This window comes from Grammomys surdaster, unplaced genomic scaffold (genome assembly GCF_004785775.1).
Source record: "Grammomys surdaster isolate TR1022 unplaced genomic scaffold, NIH_TR_1.0 348, whole genome shotgun sequence".
NCBI lineage: Eukaryota > Metazoa > Chordata > Mammalia > Rodentia > Muridae > Grammomys > Grammomys surdaster.
Genome location: NW_021604767.1, coordinates 1,994,911 through 2,020,387, shown reverse-complemented (window position 1 = coordinate 2,020,387; position 25,477 = coordinate 1,994,911). Strand labels below are relative to the sequence as shown.

The 25,477-nt window shown below is 38.3% G+C and overlaps 1 protein-coding gene across 6 annotated transcripts in view; it reads left to right on the top strand.

The window, feature by feature from the left end:
• Positions 1 to 25,477, top strand: part of Adgrg6 (adhesion G protein-coupled receptor G6) — a 135,235-nt gene that overhangs the window by 98,525 nt on the left and 11,233 nt on the right. For all 6 annotated transcript variants that reach the window (XM_028779242.1, XM_028779240.1, XM_028779245.1 and 3 more), the window contains 12 exons: positions 21 to 132; positions 1,133 to 1,188; positions 1,720 to 1,930; positions 2,929 to 3,100; positions 4,592 to 4,732; positions 6,523 to 6,642; positions 8,123 to 8,168; positions 9,375 to 9,481; positions 12,931 to 13,058; positions 14,128 to 14,396; positions 15,715 to 15,811; positions 17,522 to 17,805. In XM_028779242.1, coding sequence (XP_028635075.1) covers positions 21 to 132; positions 1,133 to 1,188; positions 1,720 to 1,930; positions 2,929 to 3,100; positions 4,592 to 4,732; positions 6,523 to 6,642; positions 8,123 to 8,168; positions 9,375 to 9,481; positions 12,931 to 13,058; positions 14,128 to 14,396; positions 15,715 to 15,811; positions 17,522 to 17,805 — 1,743 coding nt within the window. The remainder of the gene's footprint in view (positions 1 to 20; positions 133 to 1,132; positions 1,189 to 1,719; positions 1,931 to 2,928; positions 3,101 to 4,591; positions 4,733 to 6,522; positions 6,643 to 8,122; positions 8,169 to 9,374; positions 9,482 to 12,930; positions 13,059 to 14,127; positions 14,397 to 15,714; positions 15,812 to 17,521; positions 17,806 to 25,477) is intronic.

The window sequence follows — 25,477 nt, the reverse complement described above, 5'->3', positions numbered from 1 at the left end:
TGGCTCTCATTTTCTCACAGGTATGTGTAGCACCTTGGAGGATCCAGAGGGCTTTAGGTGGCCAGCCATCTTACCCTCTGTCTACAAACAACCATGTCCAAACAAGCCTGGCTTTTTTGTGACTCGCGCATGGTAATTCTTTCTTTGACTTTTGGTTAGCCACATGTCGAAGCTTACTATCTATGTCACAGCAGTATTCATTCATTGTGTTGATTTGAGAAGCAAGGCAAGAATTGCACACATATGGGTGGATAGACATAAGGAAAAATATTACCTACAAGGGTACTTTCCTCTGAACAGTGAGTGAATCAGATTCTCTCCAAGAAAAGATTGAGAAAATTGGAAAGACAAAGCATGGCTCCAGAGCAAAGGACCCTGTAGCCAACTCGGTCTTAGAACATACATCAAAACCCCCATGGTTTCTTACTCATTTGGGAGAAGAGAGAATTGGCAGAAAGGAGATAAAGATCAGATAGAGGTTGGGCAGCCTGTTGACACAGACTGCCAAGACATAAGAATTCCCTGCATGTCTAATAAACCTTAGATGAGACAACTGCACAGATATGCCAAACCATCCTGCATATCTAGTCCTCCACCCTCTGCCTGGGGCCCAGTTAGTTCTTTGGGAAGGGATTCAGGAACAGAAAGTACCTAAGTGTGAGTCCCCAGCATCAAGGCTGTGTTTGACACTTGCTCTGGAGAAGAGAAAAGTGCTGTAAGATTTATGGATGCACACTTGAAATGTGGCCCTACCTCTTCCTGGCTTGAGGTCTTGGGAAAATTCCTTGGCTTCTCTAAAATGTACTTCCTCTTTTATACACGTGATTCAAATCTACTCTCTAGAGCTGTGTGAAATTGAGATTTGAGTTTTCCAGTAAAGGTCCTTAAAGCAGCACTTAACAGTGTATGTGTGGCCAGGATGCAGGATGGAGCTGGTACTTCCCTTCGAGAGTGCAAGTTACTGACTGGTTTTCCAATAAGGATTCTTAGCATCATTTGTAACATTTTTTCCAAAGGGAATCTAGCTAGATATCAAGGCAAATCCTGAAACTGAACAATTGCTTTCATTAACTGTAATTTCATTAATGCCACATATTTAAATGTCATTTTGTTGTTTTGGTAATTATTGCAGCCTTTCTAATGTAACATCAACCTTCTGGGGCCCTGTTGATGCCTCCAACTGTTCAAGTGAGTTCAGTTTTTCTTCCCTTCCCAAAGACAGAGTGAAATGAACTTATCATTGTCAAGGGTTTATTCTCTTCAGATGTGGTGTTCTGCTGTGTGTTATTACTGTAATATTAAAACTTAGGCAAATGAATCTTTCATGTATTTTAGTAAGAAAATATACTTTTCTGCATATTAACTTTGTGTCATATTCATAACCTAGGGAAATAAAAATGCTAAGAAATTTACACAGAGGATTTAAAAGTAATGTGCAAATTTCTATTTCTATCCATTTTTCATATTTCTGTGTTATTTTCAAGTAGAAAACATGTACTTAGCAACTTCAAGGTAATAATGATTCCTCTGAATCATTTGTATCATACTCAAGGAATCTGTCCCTGTGTGCAAAGAAGTATTACCTTATGAAGATGGGTGAGGGGTGTGTAGGGAATGCCCACTTCCTGCAGCTGTATAATAAACTATTCACACCATCTACTCCTAGAAATGTCCAAAATGTCCAGGCAAACATTATGTTGATTCTCTCCCTCATTCTAGGACAATCAAATGAAGTGGCCAATGAAATTTTAGACTTAACTGGTGATGGGCAGAACCTAACGTCGGCTAATATCAACAGCATTGTAGAACAGGTCAAACGGATCGTGAACAAAGAAGAAAACATTGACATATCCCTTGGCTCAACTCTAATGAATATATTTTCTAATATCTTAAGCAGTTCAGATAGTGATTTGCTTGAGTCCTCTACTGAGTAAGTATCCCTTTCCGGCCCAGTTAAACGGCACAGATGTGTTCTGAGAACATTCCCCCTTTCTGCATGCTTTGTGCTCACAATCCTTAATTTATTACTCTGTAAGATACATAGGTGTTTCCCAAGGTCATTTACAAGGTACACTCTAAAACTCTCTATTTTAGAAGTATAATTTACAAAGTAATTAGACTCTTTATCTGGTAGCATATATAAAGTCCCCAAAGCTTACTCAACACATTATAATATATTTTCATTCTAAAACTTTGATTATCTATGATTTTTATAACTCATCCACCTCAAGGCTGCTGTTCTACACAGCTCTGTCACAGCTCTGTGAACTTCTAAAATGAAAAAAGCCCAGGGCAGGTGTAATTATATTTCCTTGTATTTTATTATTCCACTTGTTATTGACATTAGGGTCTTTAATTTCTTCAGATTCCTTCCTTTAAGTAATATTTCTTTGATTAAAGTGTATTTGTTAGCATGTTCTTTCGGTTATTTGATCTCTACTGAATTCATTGGAAACACTTCTGCAGTATCTTTTGGTTTCTTAAACTATATTTGTGGAAAACAAAATTCATTCCTGTTGACTTAGCTGCTGATTGCCCTTAAGAAGGTACAGTTGGGCTGGAGAGATGGCTCAGTAGATAAGAGCACTGACTGTTCTTCCAGAGGACCTGACTTAAACTCCCAGCGCCCACATGGCAGCTCACAACTGTCTGTAACTCCTGTTCCAGGGGATCCAGCACCCTCACACAGACAAATACACAGGCAAAACACCAATGTATATAAAATAATAATAATATAAAAAGACAGTACAGTTTCTTGAGCATGAATCAATTATTGTCATTCTGTTTTAGCTGCTAGCATTGGGGTTTGCAAATTTTTTAATGGCTGTATGCACTAAGATCAAAGAACTTAAATATAATTTCCATATTAGAATTTTGTCATGCGGCAAAACACAGTTTAATCTAACAGTGATATTTTCATTTCCTTAGAGCTTTAAAAACAATTGATGAGCTAGCCTTCAAAATAGACCTGAATAGCACCCCACACGTGAATATTGAAACACAGAATTTGGCCCTTGGAGTCTCATCCCTGATGCCAGGAACAAATGCACCTTCCAATTTTAGCATTGGCCTTCCAAGCAATAATGAATCGTATTTCCAGGTAACAAAACCATGTTTGTTTTCATTTTAAATAACTAATGAGACAGAATAAATTTACTGGCTCCTTAATATTAGATACTGCAAGGAAGTCTTGATCTACGAGATGGTAGATAGATCTGAACATTGGCTAAAATGGCATCAGCATACATAGGTAAAATATAAGTAGAGTGAGTGGTATGTTTCATAGCCTAGATGATGAAGGGTACCTTCTAAAGGAGGCGAGAAGATGTTAAATGGTAGCACATGAGCACAGACCACCATGTTGTAAGTATAGGTTGGGAACCAGTTTAAAGAGATAAAAGTCTTATTAACAACCTTCAGGTGGGAAGAGGCACAGGAGAAGCCTTCTCCTTGCCACCAATTCTAATACTGAACTTTAGAGGTTCAGGGAAGACATACTAAAAGCAATTCTGGGCCTTGTCCTCAGAGCTTCTGAGATGATAGGCTTTTTGCGGGGCTCTAGTATGTCTAGATTAGTTAAGTGCTCAGTGGATGCTTCTCTTGAGATCATGTGATGCAAAACCACAATGTGGAGACTCTGCAGCAGCAGACAGCCAAGGACAAGATGAGTTTGGACAAGTAATCTGTGGCTCAAGTGACACTCTAGGGTATGTTAAAGTCACAGCTCATCCAATAATTTTCAAGTGCCTACCATGTTCCAGTCAGTGTTAACAAGCAGAACAAACCAAGTAAACACAACACCATTCCTGATCTATCAGAGGATCTGAATGGAGCATAATTGGGTTGTTTTGTTTTTAGCTCTCAAGACAGATCACAATGCAAATAGAAAAAGGTCTAGGCATGAGATACAAGAAGACTTTTTTGTTCTTTTTAGATTATCTAGGTCTAGGAGGTTATCGAGGGTTTTCATATTTAAACAGTGTAAGTGCCATTGGTCTCATTTCATACTATGAGGACAGTCACTCTCTAAGGCCTGAGTTATAGTTTGAAGAAAAATGATATCTGAGGCTGTTCTTCATCTAGCTGTTGTTTGGACTGTAATCCATAAAGCAACCAGGGGAGTGTCAATCAAGACTGAGTTGTTCTGTGCAACTTCTCCATTCAAAGTTTGTCACTCTCCACTTGTCTCATTTCAAATGAAGGCCATGATGTCAAAACAAGACAAAAACAGCTGTTGTTTCTTTAAAGACATAACTGATCTATGCAGTTAAACTAGATCGTGCCTATAGTATATGTAGAAAAACATCCAAATCTGACACTTTAAAATCTCACTCTCATACTTGAAAAATATTAATTGGTCTCTAGCACTGTGGATGTGCTCTAGAATCAAGGTATTCTTATTTGAACTCTGAATGCCATCTCTGCCTGTGACTGCAAGTCACTTATCCAGGAATTCCAGACATCTGCAGAGGTCAAGGCCAACACTGGCTCTGGCTAGCGTGGTCCTTGCCATGTTCTCTCATCTGACTCAGCCTGGGGACTGTATTACCGTTGCCTTGATGACTATTCTACCCATGTGTTTGTGTATCAGATGGACTTTGAGAACAGACAGGCAGATCCATTGGCGTCTGTAATTTTGCCTCCAAATCTGCTTGAGAATTTAAGTCCTGAGGATTCTGTATTGGTCAGAAGAGCACAGTTTACTTTCTTCAACAAAACTGGCCTTTTCCAGGTGAGAACTCATTGAATTTCTTTTGTTTTCCACCTTTAAATGAACTATCTTTTTTCAGAGGCTAAAACGTTCCAATTCCTTTGAAATATACCAACAGTCATAGAAAAATTAATCTGCTATATTTTCTAAATTAAAAAACCAATATAAACATTTAAATATTTTATTTAAATAATCTCCCATTTAACAGTATGTACTTATTTGAGTTTTAAAATATCAAGCTAAGATGTATTATATAATAAGAAATTAAGTTAGTTATGATGCTACTATTTATTATTTGTTAATCCTTTTGTTCTCCAGACCCTGAGGCCTCTAGAGTTAAAGCATTTGTGCACAAAAGGAAAGGATTTTTTTAAAACTCAGCAGGATGCACCTTTTACATAATAAGCGGCATTCTTGGCTTTAATCATTTTTCCCATTAGTATTTCAAATGACCTTTGGCATTCTCATATCCGCAGAGTAGGGTGGCATTGTGCTAAGCACATATTATCATTTTTATTGGCATCTGCTCAGATACTAGATGGTCCATTGCCAGAAAACAATAGTCACCCTTGGTTGCCTTTATGAGGCCAACACCATTGAAAGCATTTTGCTGGACTCTTTCATTAGAAGAAGAGTTACCAGTTAAATTTAAGGTACTTGTGTTTGTTTAACCATGTATCCTGTGAAGAAGAGCATTTGGAGTCTCAGGTCCATAGGAATGTTGTTCCTATGGCTGCTTTATACCCACTCAGTTAAAGGAGGAGAAAATGCTTCCTCCTACTGCCTCATTTCTGTAATCCCAGTACAATCCTTAGCCAATAACTCAAGAAGATATAGCCCTTCTTGGAACAACAAGTTTTTGCTTTCCAATGTAATATGTCTAATTAGTGTTTTGTCTTCTCTATTTGGTGACTCATTTAGATTTCTTTCATATATGTATACATTTTAAGAAATATGTATATAACAGTAAAGAGTCTGCAGCATTCTCCACATACTATAGAAATAACAAGAGCATTAAGTGATGGTCATCCCCAACCCAAATCAACTGTGTTGATAATAATGAACATAAAAAATTAATCAAAAACCCTATTTTAGAATTATATTTGGAATTTAAGAGATTGTACAATTATTTTTAATACAATTGACTTATAAACTGTGGCATAGAGACATTCAAGTTTGACAAGAAACCAAGATGGAAGAGAAAATCAGAGAACTTGCTAGAAAGACAGACTGATGCTCCAAGTTATTGGACAGCACAGATTCAGGGACTTTCTGGCCACCTAATTTCTCTGTGAAATCTTCAGCTGCTGTCAGATCCAAAAGACTGAAAGGCAAATGTTCTGAGTGGGACTTCAGTCCAATTGAATTACATTTAGAAATACACTGGTAGACACATCAGGCTTTTGGCATGGGTGTAAATGATGGATTTCTTTTTAATTTTTACACTGTAAGTACTTTCATCTGAATTTTAGAGTTGGGAAATGATCTCATTGTTTCACAGCTTTTTATGAGTCTGTATGATTGATGAGTTTGTATTGTTCCAGTTGTCAATTTGCTTTCATCATCCCAGTGATGGAGAATAGAGTACTTTGAACAGTTCCTTATAACACTGGTTCGTGCTGTCCCAATGTATTTGTTGTAATAAGGGAAATAGCAGAGACCCTTCAGGAAAGCCAGCAATTGGAAGTCATAAACAGGATGTTCTAGAATTGAAGATCTTAAGTGTAAAAGTTGCTGACCGTTTGCTTACTTTGGAGCATGAAAGTGTGTGTTTATGACTTGTGCACGCAATCTGTTCTTTTCTTTCAAAGGATGTTGGATCTCAAAGAAAAATCCTAGTGAGTTATGTGATGGCATGTAGCATTGGAAACATTACTATCCAGAATCTGAAAGATCCAGTTCAAATCAAAATCAAACACACCAGAACACAGGTAAGAAAATGTCACGGGTAGCAGTTAGGGAATGCACACCATCTCAGAGATCTGTAAATGATAAAGAACCATGATAACACATTTTATTCGGGATGATGTCCATCCTCTAGACAGGAGATGGGCTGGTCAGGTAGGCAGGCACCATGAATGGCAGCTGCCACCAGTGAGTCTGTCTTGCCTGGTACCCAAGACTCAGAAGAGAATGGAAATGATCAAGAAGGTTACTGTTGTTAATAAAGGACTTGAGCATCTCCAAATACAAGGACACAGACAAAGTCTTTGATTAGGAGTTGTGATTGTCTCTATGAGTTTTAAAGTAAAAAATAATTACAACTGAGAAAGCTCAAGGGACAACCTGAGAGAGTAGACTTGTCCTTTGGGAGACGTGCAGTGGCTTAAGATGATCCCAAGTTTAGCATTGTTACCTTTGGACCCTCTCTGCTCTCCACTTATGTGCTACAGGGAGATGCACCACCTTCTGCTCACAAACAAGTACATTCACTTTTGTAGAGCTTCTGGGTAATGGTCTCACAATCTTTAGGAAGGATGTGAGCAGGCTGATAATAGCCGAGGATTCAGAATTGAAACACTGAGTTCACTATCCCACATCATGAAGCCTCAGAGAATGCCTTATTCATCTTTGGCCTTATTTGCTTCAGCATCCACAAAGGAAGACTTGTCTATTCCCCATAGTGAAACACTTAGTAGAACTTATGATATTTTTTAGGTATATAGTTTCATTTGCATTAATTTGTCAACAGTATAGACCATCTCTCTCCACTAGTTTTTATTTAATCTACCTCAACTGAAACTCTGCCCCCATTGAACATCAATTCCCTGTTCTTATCTCAGAAATCTCTAGCAACCTCTATTCATTCCAGTTTCCTGCAGTACTAATTCGATTCCAACAGTCACCTTAGAGAACCTGACAGTAGCTGTCCTTCAGAAGGAGCCTTCAGAATCCATCTGTTGTATCACTTGCCTGAAGTGCATTCCTTCCAAGACTGGCTGATAGTCCGTTGTGAGAACATAACAGATTTTATCCATTCATCCATCAGTGCTCACTTGGGTTGCTTCTATTTTTTGGTTACATTTTGTGACTAATGCAATCTGGCTGTAGGCATACAACTGTCCTTTGAGAACCTGCTTTTAGTTTGCTTTTGCAGATACTTTTGCATATGGGAGAATTTTAAAGATGACATGAACGTTGTTATAAAAAGCTTTACTAGACTGGAAGAGTAAGAATAGATTCAGTATTTAATGATAGAACACAGAGTGAATGTCCTTAAGAAAAGTGAGTGTCACTCTTTCCAGGGATTCTAGTTGATGTTCATTTGAAGTCTCTAGGAGAGAAAAGCCACCCAGGCTGCTGACCAGGTCAAGTGGTACTGGTATAGTGGTACTAGTCAGTTTCCTTTCAGTTGTGACTTTGAAAGAATTTAAAATACGTTTTTTCATGTTTATTTTTATGTTAATCTAGGAAGTGCATCATCCTATCTGTGCCTTCTGGGATCTGAACAAAAACAGTAAGTTGTAAAATCCTGGCGGACTTAATATAGATTAATAGAATTTCAAGTGTTTTCAAGCACTCCCAGTTCCCTCCATTTCACCCCAAACCACAAACAAGCAAGTATGCTTCAAACTATAGTTTAGATAGCTTGGGAATCAATTCTCATTTTTAAAGCAATATTTTGTCACTTCAAGAAGTAAGCATATTTGACTCATAGTCTGAGTGAATTAACCACTTTCAGTATAGTTATGTGTGCAAAGTGGCATACATTTTTACTGTAGCCACTTGCAACTGTACATAGTCTAATGAGATGATTTGACATTTATAAGTCACAAAAATTATGAGGTGGGTGAAAGAGCCTACTGAAGGAAGTGATTATAAAGAACACAGATTATTTGAAAAAAATGGCCTCCAACATGATATTGAGCAATCAAGACAGGAAGGAACATGTAAGGAATCAACAAATCACTAAGGAGAAGACTGTAGAAATGATTAGGGGAATTGTGAAAAGAAACCTCCTGTGTTCAACTTCTAAGAGTCATCCTCCCTATGGATCCCCCAATGCCATGTTGCTAATAAATCTGTCCTGGTGCCATACTGGTTATATTGCTTATGAAAAGTAGAGTCCAATGTTCTTATTATAGGTGGATAGTTTAACTGTGGATTGTGTTTTAGCTGCCCATCTTTTGAGATGCTAATTGACTTATATACTTGGTTAAAAATATCTGTACCATAACATATTTAAAGAAATGGACAAATACAATGCCAACAAGTCAGATAAGCTGTGTTCATGCCATTTGCCCTCATTTTCATAATGGTAACTACTATGTGCATTACAAAGTAGGCTAAGCCCACATCTCATCTTCATATGTCTTCCTAAAAAGTTAGTCTGAGCCCAGAGAGGAAAAATGGTTTGGTGTTCTGAGAGCTCATTAGCACATAATGTTTGAAAAGAAGCTTGAGTTTTTAAAGAAGTTTATTTTAAATTGTTTAAAAATTAATGTGAGCATCTGCAGAAACCCTGAGGTATTTCAGTGGAGCACAGTTTGAAACAACTGCCTCAAAGATTTTGAGAGGACTTTCAAGGAATCTAAATCATTCTATGTCTCGGTCATTACAAGAATGATGCCCATATTACAGATAACCACTGAGGCACCAGGGCTCATCCCTCAGAGAGGACACCAAGCTGCTGCTGTTCTCAGTTCACTGTTTCTTCCTGCAGAAAGTTTCGGGGGATGGAACACCTCTGGATGTGTTGCCCACTCTGATTCAGATGCTGGCGAGACTATCTGTCTGTGTAACCACTTCACTCACTTTGGAGTTCTGATGGTAAGGGCAGTTTCTTAGCTTATTTTTGACACATTATAATTTTAGAAGGCACATTTCTTTTGTGTGAGTTCAGCTTTTAAAATATTATATATCCTAGATTTTGTAACCTAACCATGCCCATCTGTACCCTAGATCATGGGGCATAAAAAAGCATTCGCTTAGCAGAGGATTTACACCAAGTGACACACAAAAGAACTCTATCTCCTTTCCCTTGTAGCATTAACAAGAAGCAATTCCAGAATGAAAAAAAAATATATCCTCACAAACCTCTTTAGTTAATGAAGAAGGAGTTTGTCAGACAGAGACAAATGGAGAAGAACAACAGAAGGAAGGTGTCGGGTTGTTGCTAGCATGGAAGAGAACTAACTATAAATACTGTGATCAAGATTTTTCTTCCTCATGTTTTATTTAATATGCTTGCCTGCCAGTTGACATGTCTTGTGCCAAGTGATTTCCCTCCTGAAGAGTATAATCTGTTAGGACAGCTAGGAGTTGAAGACTGTGACTCCTATCCTGCAAGAGTGATAATAGTTGAAGGTTTCTCTCACTTAGGCAATTTCTTATCATCCTTACTATTCTTCCTTTCTCTCACCCTCAAAGATATCTACCTAGCCAGGATACTCAAGAATTTGCACAAAAATTTGTGCTACATCAGTGTTTTCTTTTAGCCCATTCAATTTTCAAGATGCATCTTACTCCCTTGGGCCTGTTGGAAATCATCTGTGAGTACCATAATCTGGTACACTTGTGTTGTATAAGCACCTATCTAAGATGCAGAACATCTAGAATGTACTGAGGACATTGTTTCGACAAAGTTTCTATAAAGGGATCAAGCACAGTTGCTTGTTCATAGAAGATGGATGTAATGGGAATTGAGCTGATACAGTTTTTCCAGTTGGAACCACAGACATGAGGTTGTAGTCACCTCCCTCCCTGAAATCCTCCCACCATCTGCTTGTGGGGTCTGGGAGGAAGAGTGAGCAACTCTGGACTGTAGTATTTGGCTGATGAACTACTTGGCCTGTGTAAATGGCCATTGTCGTATGACAAATCTGCAGGCTGTAAATTTACTGACAAGCAGGAATACAAACTGTCTGGGCAAAAAGTCATTGGCAAAGGTGATGAATCACAGAAAGTAGCCTTTTAATGCTCTCATAATATGTTGTTTCTTCAGGACATCAAACTACAATTAATTCACTATACTGAACATCTAAAGTATAGTGTGTTTTCCCTAAGCATCTGCAACAGAAATTCACATTTCCTCCTGTTTTCTCTTTTCTTTAAAAGTGACTAAAGATAATTCTTCAAAAAAGGCTTATTTTGGAGAATTAGTCATTCAGATATATGAACTTTAGCTCAATTAATTTAAATATTTCAGCACTGTGCAGGTGTATGTTTGAAAATGATTGCAAATTTTATTTCTGATGGGTTAATAGATGCAAGTAACAAAGTTGACTTCTCAGACACCTCTGAGAAGTAATTCATTTTTATGCAGGCCAATTTTACCTTCGCATTACCCAGATGGCCGGTTTTACTATATGTTATCTAAATTTAATTATGGGTTTATAAATGCACATTGCATTTTCTCTTGCTGTCTGAGTAAAACGTTAAGTTTACATGCATAGAGATTTGCATGTTAGTGAATTCCTTCACTTTTGTTTTTGGCCTCTGTTTTAAGATTATAAACCACTGAAAGAAATACTTTGCAAAATCCATCCTTTTTGCCAATGTGCTGGTTTCCTTTTAGCTCTTCCAGACCAACAATGCTTGAATCATAGTTTTTTATTCTAGATTTACAAGCTCTTGTTCACTTGTATAAGATAGTCTCAGAGTCTAAATCTCCATGATCGCATCATTGTTTTTTTTTTCATCTGTAAATGTAAAAAATGTCTAATGTCCTTTCCTACATTTCTGTTATAGAAATGACTTTCCTATTGTTTGACATTCTTATATCTTCATAAGAATGAATGAATGGCTGCTCTAGAAGGATAAACTTGTCATGTGATCATTCTCAGAAAGCACAATATGATGTGAGAATTGTCTCTGAACTGCTGTCCTTATGCAGAAGTACTGATTTTTTTCTTAAATTATTTATTTTGTCTCATTTGCCCCAACTAGATGGAATCAGTTGATCATCCTTCAAAACTCTCAGTTTCTCTACTATAGCTGATCCTGTGGGATCTGTACCAGATAGACACCCCTCTGGAGTCTAATGGCACTGACACAAACTCCATCCCATATGTTATGGGCCCATGTCTTCCCTGTGTTTTGAGGGAGTCCTGGGCTGTTGAGAAAGGGAAAGGCTTTCTGACTCTAGGCCCCTACCTGTACTGATCTCTGCCACTGTGTGTTTGTCATTGTCTCAAAACTACTGCATGTGTCTTATGGCATTAGTTGTATGTAGAACTGAATTCTGCTTCCTCATGTCAATACATGCACACACAGAGAAATGTTGTTTCTATGAGGTGGGGGGGGTGGCCTCTGGGAGAGTACCAGTGTTCTTGACATTTGATGAAAATGAAAGAAAATTGACATATAGAAAGAGAAGTTTACTTTTACCACAAGATTGAAATGTTTAAAATGCATGTTCAATAAATCTCTTCTTTCATTTTTAAACATCTGTATGTTGGAAGTGAATCTCATCTTCCCCCAGGACAGATCAGTGGTCTTACTTCAGGTTTTATCCTTACCTCATATTTCATTTATGGTGGAGAAGGAAAGTTTTCCTGTGAGGGCCAGAGTTTTCAAGTTTACTTCAACATGTGAGCTTAATGCTTCTTGTCCATCCATGTTGGTTTCTTTCCACTCTGCACAACTCTTGACACTTTGGATTATGCCATTTAAAACCCATAGGGACTAAAAATGCTAGATCCCAACATGCGTGGTGACATCACTTTTGTGAAAAAATAAAATAAACAGAACCCAACCTTATACTTGCTAGGCTTTGAAATGACCATAAAAACTCAGCACATTCATAGCAACCTCCAGCTGTTCCTGCCTGAGCATTTCTCACCTACCTGAAAATCTAAGGGCCTACGAGTTGGCCATGTTTTCACAGTGGCCTACATTTATACTCATGCCCCTACACCTACAGAAACAGGTGTGGTTGTTAACTTATCATACAAGGAGCTGCATCTTACCTTGTTTCTGCTGGGGGTTTAGTGTTTTAACTCTTTGACTTACACTAGGGCACAACAAGCTTAGATTAAGGAAGTACTGATTTAAGACAGTGTATACCCACTTCTGCAATGATATGTCAGCTTTCTTTCTTGTATTATTGGTCCACTAGAGTGTCATAAGTAGTTATGGCCATGTTGATGGACATTGCTGTATTTAGCCCCTGAGACTGACCTGCTTTAATGTCAGCAGTGAACTTTCTAGCAGCATAAAGCATCACTATCATGGAAAAGGAATGATACTTACTTACGTCTGTCTCCCATGTTTGTTAGGATCTTCCAAGGAGTGCCTCACAAATAGATGGAAGGAACACAAAAGTCCTCACGTTCATTACCTATATTGGGTGTGGAATATCTGCCATCTTCTCAGCTGCAACTCTCCTAACATATGTTGCTTTCGAGTAAGTATATTTCCATCAGCCAAGCCCAGTGCTAACAATTTCAAATGTGAGCCTAAAAATTGCCTCAGCTTCATAAAACCAATTCTATAGTTTATGAATCATGTTTGTGTCTCTCTTTTAATCCTCATGTTTCTCATAAGATCATACAGCATGAATTTTCCAGGCATAGAATTTTAGTTTATAAGTCCCTTATTTCTATTGATAAAATGGATTCAAGTCGGCTAGAGATTATTAGCACTTTATGTAAATTAAAGTGACATGAAATACTTGCTACATTGTAAAGGTAAAGACAATTTGCTCCTTGAATTGTATGCAAACATTCTTGAAACAGGAAGCTTTTTTAAAAGGCATCTCTGACTCATTAAAAATCAAGAAACATCAAACAATTCTTGGGAAATTTACTTTCAAAATAAAAATGCCTGGGTAAAGGAATGGCTCAGCATCTGTGAGCTCTGGCTACTCTTGCAGAAAGACCTGAGTCTGGACTCTCACACACAAACCAGACAGCTCACACCAATTTGTAGCTCTAGTTCTTGGGGCCTTAATGCCACCTTCTGACTTTTTTCTGTCCATCTAAATGCAGGTGCACATACATACACAGACAGACATAAGTGGCCAAACCCATGAATTAAAATGTACATCTTGTAAATCTGGAGAAATTCTTAAGTTTAAAAAAAATGTGGGCGTGGTGAGTCATGTCTTTAATCCCAGCAATCAAAGGGCTCAAAGCAGGAGCATTTCCAAGAGTTGGAGGACACTCTGGGCTACATAGAGAATTACAAGGCACCCTGAGTTGCAGTAGAAGACCGTGTCTCAAGAATAGAAGAGTAAATAAATAAATATAAATCCTGTATAAACATTTGGGAACTTTGAAAACAGTTTTAAAATGAAAATCAGATTGAAAACTGCTTTGTAACCTGTCAAAAACTCATGGATATCTTCTCCTTTACATATCTCTTTTATGGAGTTACCTACTTCTGAACAGTAGAAAACATGAACTGACCCCTGAATTTTAAAACATTGGTGTGTGATGTTACTCTGTGCATGACTCTCTCTACTCCACCCTTAGGAAGCTGCGCAGGGATTATCCCTCCAAAATCCTGATGAACTTGAGTTCAGCCCTGCTCTTCCTGAACCTCATCTTCCTCCTGGATGGCTGGATCACTTCCTTTGGTGTAGCTGGGCTCTGCACAGCGGTGGCTGCCCTGTTGCACTTCTTCCTCCTGGCTACCTTCACCTGGATGGGGCTGGAAGCCATCCACATGTACATTGCTCTCGTGAAAGTGTTTAACACTTACATCCACCGGTATATTCTAAAATTCTGCATCATTGGTTGGGGTAAGGCCCCCCCAAACTTCCTTTCTCATGCATCATCCCAAAAGACACATAGAAAACCATGCATAAGAGAAGAAAATCCTGAGACTGTACATCCCCTGTTCCCCAGAACTGTATGTTTTTGAAGCTCTAACTAGAACTCATGAAATTCAGGAGTAAAGGAAAAGGCTTAGGCCAGAGTCACCACAAACTCATTTCCTCAGCCCAGGGCCAGCCCACCCAGGGCTAAAGAAGCAGCTGACAGCCCATAATGTTTCCAAATATAGTAGCCCCCTAAACTCTTAGCTCTACTCATCCCTGTTGTGGAAACCAGAAAAGGAGTGTTATTTTTATGTGTGTAAACAAGATATTTAGAGAATTGTTGCCTTGAGTTTTTTTTCCATGAATCAATCCTTAGTCAGATATCCAAAGGCCATGTTAGCCTGTATAGTCTTTTCATTGAACAGCTTTCTTTTTCTGGGTTTTGTGTCAAGCTGGGCACTTTAATCTCAATCACAGTCCTTTTAAATGGTAGTCTTCAAGGATGAGCTATTCCTTTGTTGTCCAGACCCTCCTATGGGAAAGCATAGGATCTTTCGGGGATCTGAGGAGGCATGAATTTGCTCAATAAAGTAGGCAGGAATATTACTGATTCTCTGGAGAGAAAAGAAATGACATCATACATTTGCTGTTTGCCTGCCCCCCCCACACACACACACATACACTTTTACTAAAGTTTTTTCTCATATTAAAAAAAAAGGTAAAAGAAGTTGAATTCAGCTGGATGATGATGGTACATGCCTTTAATCTTAGCACTTGGGAGGCAGAGCCAGGCAGATCTCTGAGTTCAAATTCTAGGCTAGCCTAGTCTACAGAGTGTCTTCCAGGACAGCCACAAATACATAGAGAAACCCTGTCGAGAAAAACAAGCAAACAAACAAAGAAGATGATGATGACGAGGAGGATGGGGGAGGAAGAGGAGGATGAGGGAGGAGGAAGAGGAAGACTACATTTCCCTTATCTTTTCAAACTCCGGTGACCCAGTGTAGCATCACTGGAGCATCAGTAACACAATCACACTGATGTCTGGTACTGAATTCAGTAGATTTCCTTCTACCTCAGTAAATGTCCTGTGGTCAGGACCAAACCCAGGAGAAGATTTGAGCATCTTATCACTAAATGACTTTAACTACTGCCATTTAGAGTCATATGTGCCACACTGAGGAGGCAATTTTATTGTTACTTTTAACCAACCAACTTGCTTGTACAGCATCTGTCCCATGAGGCAGTCCCAGAGTCTTCAGGAGTGCTCTCAATGTCATGTTCTTTTTTTTTATAACAGGTCTGCCAGCCTTGGTGGTGTCAATTATTCTAGTGAGCAGAAACCAAAATGAAGTGTATGGAAAAGAAAGTTATGGGAAAGATCAGGATGATGAGTTGTGAGTAATATGTGTCTGGGGAAAGATTGTGATGGGATATGCACTTTGTTTCCTAAAGTTTGACGTAAGTTACCATGGTGATAATAATGCTCTGATGTTGAAGGCTTTAGTTTTATCTGTGGAATTGGTCACAGGTCTTTCTACCACAGGTAATCATTTCAATGGTCAGAGCTGGTTTTCTTTATTTTAATAAGACTGTAGTAGATGGTCTGTAGCATTCACATGCCTGAGATACTCTCTTATATACCTCCTCAATCACATTGTGGATCATTATTGATATCTATTGATTTGAAGAATTACTAATTGCTTAATGAACACTTTTTTTTATGTGAGACCAGTGACACCTCCTGTCTGTGTGAGCAGGAATAGATAACAATTTTGTACCTAATGAGTTCTCATCCATTGTGGTCTTCCCTTCCTTGTATTTCTGAAGCATCACTATGAACCCCCAACTAAGAACTCTAGGATCTTTGGGAGACTTTCAAGTTTAAAGAAAATCCAGTGTCATGGACATGTAGTATTATTGAGGGCTCTTTACAAGAAACAATACATTTTAAGCTAATTCAGCTTTAAATGAGGGAATGTAAAATCTATCTTACTCAGTTGTTACAGGATTTTAAAGCTCTGTTTAAAGTTCTGTCATCACAAAATGTCATTTAGCGAACATTCTTCGTATACTAGAAATCATTTTGAGTTTAAGGATGTTTAAGAAAGCATTTACCTCAGTAGGCAGGATGAGGCCAATTCACTTTAAGATAAATTTAATTTCCTGAAATAATTGTATTTTTGGTAGCTAAGAATTTCCATAGCTTTAAGAAGCTCTAGAGCATCTGCAAATTACATTGGTTTTCAACTTTATTTATGTTAGACTTTGCAATACAGAATTGTTTGAAATTTTCTTCCATCTATTAGCTGATATATTTATGAAAATCACATATATTTCTCCTAATGAAGATGCTATAACTTACATATGCCTTATAATTATGTGCACGAAATGTGTGTTCATGAATCTTTTAATTCTATAATGTCTTGATTCAGCTAGAACAGTTATATAAATAATAATGCTTTGGGTCCTGAATCCTCTATTCATTGTGACAATGAAGTATAAATTAGCTAATCATAAATGACAAGCAACTAGGGACATAGGTGACCGCTAGCATTGATGTTGTCGCTAAAAACCGCCAAAGCCAAAGTCTCTGCAGTTCTCCTGGCCTCTTGCACGTGGACATAAACTGACAGCCGTAATTCTCCCAAAAATTTTTTAACAGACTTCTGCTTCCATGTTATTTTTTGGAATGGTGTCAACACATCCACCTCTTGACAAGAAAGGACAGCAAAACTGAGTGCTGAAAATCCCCATTTTTTTTTGGAATAAAGACACACAAGAGGGACAGGGTCAAATGTGGTTTAGAGTCAGCCAGACAAGCGTGCCCTCATACCAATCCGAATTCAACAAGCGACCTCATTTGGTTTTTAGTGTTGATTTAAATAATGAGATTAAGACAGCAGCCATCCAAAACTAACCAAATGGAAAAAGAAAAAAAGCTATGAAAGGATCAAAGAAGAGACTGAGACCTGCAGAAGTGAGTGGACTTTTCGTGGTGTTTCAGAAAGAACATTGCAAGCTGTGCATACCAGGCCAAGGAAAGTTACAAGTAAACATGCCTGGGAGCCAGTTTTTTATCTGATTCTTATTTCTTTTCCTTTAAGCTGCTGGATTCAGGATCCTGTGGTATTTTATGTGAGCTGTGCCGGGTACTTCGGAATCATGTTCTTCCTGAATGTTGCCATGTTCATTGTGGTCATGGTACAGATCTGTGGGAGGAATGGAAAGAGAAGCAACCGGACCCTGAGAGAAGAAGTTTTAAGAAACCTACGCAGTGTGATCAGCCTGACCTTCCTGCTGGGCATGACATGGGGTTTTGCTTTCTTTGCCTGGGGACCCTTAAATATTCCTTTCATGTACCTGTTCTCCATCTTCAATTCACTACAAGGTAAGACCAATGGTCCCTGAGCAGATGCTGCTTTCTAATTTTATCAAACTTGCAGACAGCTCCCCTTTGGGCAGCACAGATTAAGTTTCTGTTACTACTCCAGGTACTGAGCAGAGTTACAGGTACAAGTGGCCATTCAGTAATATCCTCTTGCATAGGCTAAGCGGGAGAATGTTAGTCGACTTTTATTTTCTTTAGCAATAATTCCCAGACACATTAGAACAGCACCTGGTGCATAGTTGGCATTCTATAAGTACACTGTCATGTAAGGAAGTACAGAGAAGTTTGAGGGTTGGCTGAGAGCCTAACGAGTTTGAGGGAGCACAGTCACACCTTTGTCTTCTTCCTGGTTCAGGGCACTACCCTTGCCCTTCACGTGGGCTGTGCTGGTGTTCTATGTGTGGACAGCACAATTCAGCTTGCCTCCATAGCACCTCAGGTTTAGAAATGAAATCTAAGTCTAATTCAGAAACTTGTCTTTTTGAGGTACTGAAATTAATATATGTATGAGGTAGGGGAAGGTCTCATGTAGCACTGGCTAGTCTGGACTTGCTGTGTAGACCAGAGGCTGGCCTCTAACTCACTGAGATCCATCTGCCTCTGCCTCTCCAGCGATGGGATTAAATGCATGCACTAATATACTTAGCCATGCAATCTTAAATTTGATTCCATTACACATCCTCTAGCCTGTGTCCCCTAGTGTTCTTTAAATGATTTATGAACCATTATATGAGTTATATCTTGAAAATTAAGAGATATTCTTTACTTTGTAGTGCTGAAGACTAAACCTAGGGCTTCACACTTTGTAGGGTTCTGAGCTCTTTTCAGGCTTTTTGAGAGAATTCTTCAAGACACCAAACATACTCCATTCTTATGATCAGACTCTCTTATGTACTGAAGCACCATGAGCTCCACACATCATAAGAAATTAGATGGCACAGTCTGAACCCCCCCTCGTGTGTGTGTGCCTGTGCCTGTGCGTGTGCATATGCCTGTGCATATGCCTATGCATGTGTGTGCATGTGTGTGTGTGGTGTATTTATTTCACCATGTAGTGCCAGCTGGCCTCAAACTCAAAATTCTCCTTCAGCTATCTGAGAGCTGGAATCATACGCCTCCAGCACGCTGGCCCTCCTATTTTCAATGAGAACACTACCAATAGCTCACCTGAAGCTCCTCTACTGCTCACATAATGATGGATGAATGGAACAAGTCTAAGCTGAGGTGAAAAGCATGGCTGCACTACTAAATACACAGTTGCCTCATTGGGTGTTCCCCAGGGCTATATTCTAAGACATCTGTGCTTATCTGAAGGAAAGTAGCAGTCACCACTTGTCACCCTGCAACGTCTGCTAGCATTTGAACTGGAAACAATTGTCACAAAGTAGATATTCAGTGACTGCTAAATAAATAAATTGCTGGATGAGGGGAAGGAGAGAACTCGGACATGGCCTATATCCAATCTAAGATGCCTCTGGCATAAATACTCACTAATTAATTCAGCAAATGTATTCACGATCATGAGACACAAGATATGTAGGCTTGTTATCACCAATGTGTGGAACAGTAGGCCTCAGGGGTATATCCTTAAGTTGGAAGCTGAAGTTCTACCATATGAACAGTCTTGTAAAGGGATCCAGCTAGGGAACTGGACTATTTAATCCCTTTTATGATACACTACATAAAAGTGCCCAAGTAAATATTGACCAAAGTGTCCACTCGCATTCGGAATTCCATGGTTTTATATTTCAGGATTGGACATGAAAGGCGTAGTCATCTGCCAGCCAAACCTTGGTTTCACCGTTAAAATTTCCTGGCAGCCTCTGTACACTTCAGCAGGCACTACAGTTGTCTGTGCTGCTCTGTTTCCATTAATGGGAGTTGAGATGCTTTGGCTTTTCCCAGCGTGGGTCTCCTGACGAGAGGGAAAAATGTTGTCAGCCGTCATCATGTCAGTGTTCCTCATAAATCACTGACTTTTAAGACTTATTTTCAAATCATACAAATTCAGAACAATTTTATCCACATCCGATGATGTTCAAAAACACCCCTCAACAAAAATTTAAATGCACAAGGCCATGATACTGAGACCATGATTCTCTGGACAATTATCTCATACAGCCAGGCCAGATGAGAACTTCCTGGAATAGTATATAAATTGACTTTTATTGGTGAGCTAGTCTCTGCCTTCAACTTGAGGCTTATTTCTGGAAGAACTTTATGCTTTATTAGAAGCAATACAAAGTCTTGTGTGGTGGTGTGTGTCAGTAACCCCAGAGCTCAGGGTGCAGGAACAGAAAGATACTGAGTTCGAGTTATGTCATTCTGAGTTAGGTGAAGACACTTTATTTTTAAAGGGTAAGAGGAATAAGCCCCATGACACATGAAACATAGAAAATTCTCTTTTAATTTTTCTGAAATGAAGAGAATAAGAAATATATATATTGCCCCGTGACACATGAAACTTAGAAAATTCTCTTTTATCTCTTTTATTTTTTCTGAAATGAAGAGGATCAGAGATCACACACACACACACACACACACATATATATATATATATATGCACATACACACACATATATGTATATACATAAATGTTTATATGCACACACACATATACATACAGTGCTCCAGGAAGTTTTCATATATATGTGATTTGATTCAACTGCTGTCTAAATTCTCTATAATCCACAATGCCTTTTCTACTTCTCCAACATATGGATAATTTTGACTTTCCTAATAAGTTCTATGGGCTACAAATTTTAATTTATGCCTGGAACTTGATCCTCAGTTCTCTATTTCCAGAAATAAAAGGCAGTATTGATTAGCAGTCAGATACACCCAGGCCATTGCTTATATCCAAATATGAGAGCATAATAAATATAGCATACAGTTCTGCAACCAGCTGCTTCAGGGAACACAAAAACGGGATTTTGGTCCATTCAGAGATGTCAGCCTTAATTAGCTACCTGGAGCAACAGAAATCATGTATATTTGTGAGCTGCATTTAGCTACCTGGAGCAACAGAAATCATGTATATTTGTGAGCTGCACAGGAGTTGATGGAACACTTTCGTCTAACATCTGTTACTCTCAGGCCTGTCAGATTAAAAGGCAGGAACTTCAGTAAGAGGACAGAGTCTCCTCTTTAATACGTAAACTAATGGTAGGTAAAGGAAATGACTTTCCCAAGATCTGATAATGAAATGTTTATGATATATGCATATATAATATGCACCCATATATGTACATATATATGAAAATTAAACATAACATTAATAGGTGTCTTAATAGGTATCACAGTATTAAAAGTATCATTTTCAATAGAAACTGAGAACTAAAGCAAATTATTTAACGGGCTCTTCTGTTCATGTCAGTGTTCTTATTTGAGACATGAATATCAACGTCCATTTATTAAAATGCTAGTAAACATAACATCAATAAGTTAATTTGTTGTCCAACAGGAACTATCAATAATTCCAATCCCGTTGGCTGGCTAAGACATTAAGTTAAATTTTGAGATACATTAAATGAAATGCCATCTGATTCCCCCTTGGCCTGTTATGAGTCTCATGGAAGTTAAGCTGTGGCACAATAACACACATAAGGCACATGTGTAGTTGCTGCCAAGGCAAAGATGGAATACTACTATATATAATTGAAAGGTGGGTACCTTTCAACTCTAGACACCTGAAATTACATTAAGCAAGATGAAACATGACACATCGCAAGGAAATACGTTACTCATCTTTTGAGTGGAATTTTTTTTGCCACAGAGAAATAATTTTGTAAAGGATGTCTTTGTAATATGAAAAGAAGATTCAAAACACAAGTTCCAAAACCAGCCATAAACCCAGATTAACAACGGCAAGCTTTGTTTGAGTAACAAGAGAAGCCAGGAGGTGTTTAGTCTTCGAAGCAGACTCACTCAGGAGCTTAGAAGCCATCTGGACTGTTTCACCAGTGGTCAAGTATATAGCACACATAGTCTTTTCTTCCAAATAGCCAGTTTGATGAATTATTGACTGATTTTCCCATCACAACTCCAAAATTCACAGTTGTGATCTAAGACACCAATTGCCCACACTACTATCTGACTCCCTCTTACACCCCTAAAGTTGCTTTACGTTTGTGTTAATGTTTACATCTCCCCTCTGTCTTTCTATAGGTTAATCAGTCAGACTCAAAAAGGGCAAATATTGTTTGTTTGGTTTTTTTGTACAGAATTTATTGCTGAATTTTTGGGGAAATACCAATAGTCTTTAAATAGAATAACGTTCAAAGATAATCACTCAAAACTGTCATTTTTCCTTTCATCTGTATTTGAATGAGACCTTTTGAAACAGTGACAGACGGCCACTTACACTGACTTAGATTTTACACCATGATATGTAGGAAAGCTCATTCTAGCATTTTTAATTTTTTTTTATTATTAGGCTGAACATCTAAGAAATAGCTACTCATTTTACATATACTCCTGGAAGCTGACTCTGCCTGAGCCAAACAAAGGGAATGGATTCTATATGGCAGTCAAATATTCTAGTCAAAATATCTTTCCTCTCCCATGAACAGTTAAACAACTCCATAAGGAACAAGATTAAGCACAAGTCATACAATATGCAGTTACTATTATGCCAGAATATAGAAGGAGGCTTATATTTATTTTCCAGAATGCTACTAAGATCCTGGATTCACTGACAGAATTAAGAATGAGAAAGCAAATCTACTCCTTCATAAGAATTTTTAGAATGTCTCCTCACTCCAGGCTCAGGGCATTCTCCACAGCCTCTTCTGCGTCTTCCTCTGCTGTATTTGCACAGCTAGCGTGGCTTCCATAAGGATGTGCTAAGATTGAGTTTGTTACATTTTCCACCTTCAGATTTCCCATAGACAGCCCTAGCTCCCACGTGAATTACAGCATTCTTTCTTCTTTATCACAGTTGGAAATAGTATTAGTTTAAAATGAAAAATAAATCTTGTCTCATTTACTGAGATTTAAGACATTCTCAATTCTGAGGTAATATTGGTGTTTGTGTGAAGCGAATATACAGTAGAAGATGGATGCTAAAGAAGGCACTGAGTGGGAGGGGGTAAGAGGATGGGAACTGGCTGCAGACCTGTTGCTCACATGGCATGGAACGGTTTCAGTTAAATGAAGTAAATATTCAAGGCAGATTGCAAAGCGAAGCCACTGTTGCTCCAGAATTCTGGCTTGGATCCCTTACAGTGATAGTCTCTCAAGATAGGCTTCAGTTCACCAAAAAACGGACAGCTGTAGATAGTTCTTGGATTTTGTTGGTTTGTTTTTATTGTTGTGGGTTGCTGGTTGTTTTATTTTTTTCTCATGTTATTTGTTTTTGTGACAGGAAAGCTTCATGAACTTAGCACTAAACCAATAAAGATGGAGTAAAATCTTTTTGCTATATGGTTTTCCAACCTTCCCTGGAATGACCCTTAGACTTCAGTTCAGTGAAGCCAAAGGTACCAAGGAACGGTCCCTCATCACCACCCCAGTCACAGAATGAAGCTGTTTCAGATGTTTCCTAAGTAGACTGAACCATCTCAAGGAGGGAACATGTGGATAGGATGGAGATTAGGTTGGAAATGGAATGGATTCACTTTAATGCTTGTAGAGACCATATTAAGATTTTGTAGCTAACTTGGCTTCTGATGCCATGATGTTAATATGGGGAGAAACATCAGCAGTTAAGATGAAATATGGGTCAGTTTTCTTTCTTAGTCTCCACCTGCTGTTGGTTCTCATGGCTAATTTTAATATTGCTTCCTAAAAAGGCATAGAATACTGTGTGGATTCAACCACATTTCTCATGGCTGCACTTAAAATAGAAGAGTTATACTTTCTTGAAAACAGATGTTTTATCACTCATTATTTGATTGACTTAAATTCACATGAGAAATATTTGTTATTGCAAAGAATAAAGCAATCTACAAAGAGATTCTTATTCTGATTTAGCATGAAAAATGTGTCTCACAACAAAAAAAAAATGTTCTTTTCTACAATAAATATAATATCTTGAATTTTCCAGTAAAATCTCCACTAAGTTTTCACTTCTCAAGATCACTATCTAATTTTTATCACAATTTATTGTGGAATATGAAACTGTAATATGGCTTTTGTCTACCATGTAATTTTAGAGAAGAGTCAGATTTTAATCTAAACTTACTAAATGCCTATGTATTTACAGTAAATTTACAGAGATGGTTAAAAATGCAGTGTTATCTCTTGTTATATAATAGCAATGTAGAATGATGTTCATAAACTATTCTTTAAAGATTTATTTATTTTTATTTCATGGGGGTCTTTTGCCTAGATATATGTCTGTGTATCAAGTGTGTGCCTAGTGTCCAGAGACAAAACCAGATCCCCTGGAACTGGAGTCACAGGCAGTTGTTAGTCCCCATGTGGGTGGTAGGATTGAACTAAGATATGTAAGAGCAGCCAGTGCCATTAACCATTGAGCCATCTCACCAGCCCCTGGTCACTAAGTCAGTTTATCACAGTCTGCATGTGATTCTCAAAATAACATATAGCTTAGCTCCTCAAAAGTCCCACAAGTCAAATTTAAAGCCTAGTTCTTTTCTAGTGAAATGTCTGCTGAATATTGAAAAAAATCATAAAGGTTCCATAAAGTTTCTTTTTCCCATTCATGTGATGTGTAAAAATATAGAGTGCTACAAAAAGAATATTAATGGAGTATGAAGGAATGCAATGTCCACAAAACTTCACCTTCTGCTCTTGTTTGGAAGATAACCATTGACTCAGCACAAGGCCCTAAGGTAACCATTTGAGTTATCCTGGAAGTGAACAACTTTAAATGAGGATAAAATCTTCTGGCTCACACTAAGATTGACATATACATTAAGATCACATAATTACTAATGTTCTCAGTTATGTCATAACAACAACAAAATCCTCAAAGAACAAGTGTAGAAAGTTCTGACACCTTTGGAGGAAAACAGATTAGACTTAAACCAGCAGACAATCTCTAAACAATGGTCCTCTCTGTCTGAAGCCTCCACATATCTCACCTCAGGCGTCCAGCCCCTGTAAATCTGCCAGCACCTCAAACATAAAAACATCTACTAAGCAATTTGATGTATGCACGATAGGTACTACATGCATTTATTAAGTAGAATATCCTGTAAGAGTACACTGGATTTGGTAGGCATATCCCTCTGATTCAGTCATTTGGATGTGAAGATGAGGTCTGGTCTGACTATACTCCCCTCAACTCTCTGGGGAGTTTGAAAGAGCCAAACCCCAGGCATTGCTTCTAAGCATGATCTAGTATAGAAGAACGTTCTTTCTTCTTCTGAGACCTTTCTTGCCCTCAGTAGATCAGACCAATGCTTGAGCTGGCATCTCACCCTCCTCCTCCAACCTGCAACACAGAGATCTTGAGGATGAGTGTGTTTCTGAATAATTGCAGTTTCACGTTTATTAAAGTTATCTTTTGTAGTTAGAATTCCTATGTTAGTTTGTTATTAGAGATTTTCATATTTGCATATAATGGGCTTTGATCAAAGCTGTACCTATCCCGTTCACTTCAGTTCCTCCTTATTCTCTCTCCCAGTGCTTTTCTGCTTTTCTCCTCCACATTCAGGCTCTCTCTCTCTCTCTCTCTCTCTCTCTCTCTCTCTCTCTCTCTCTC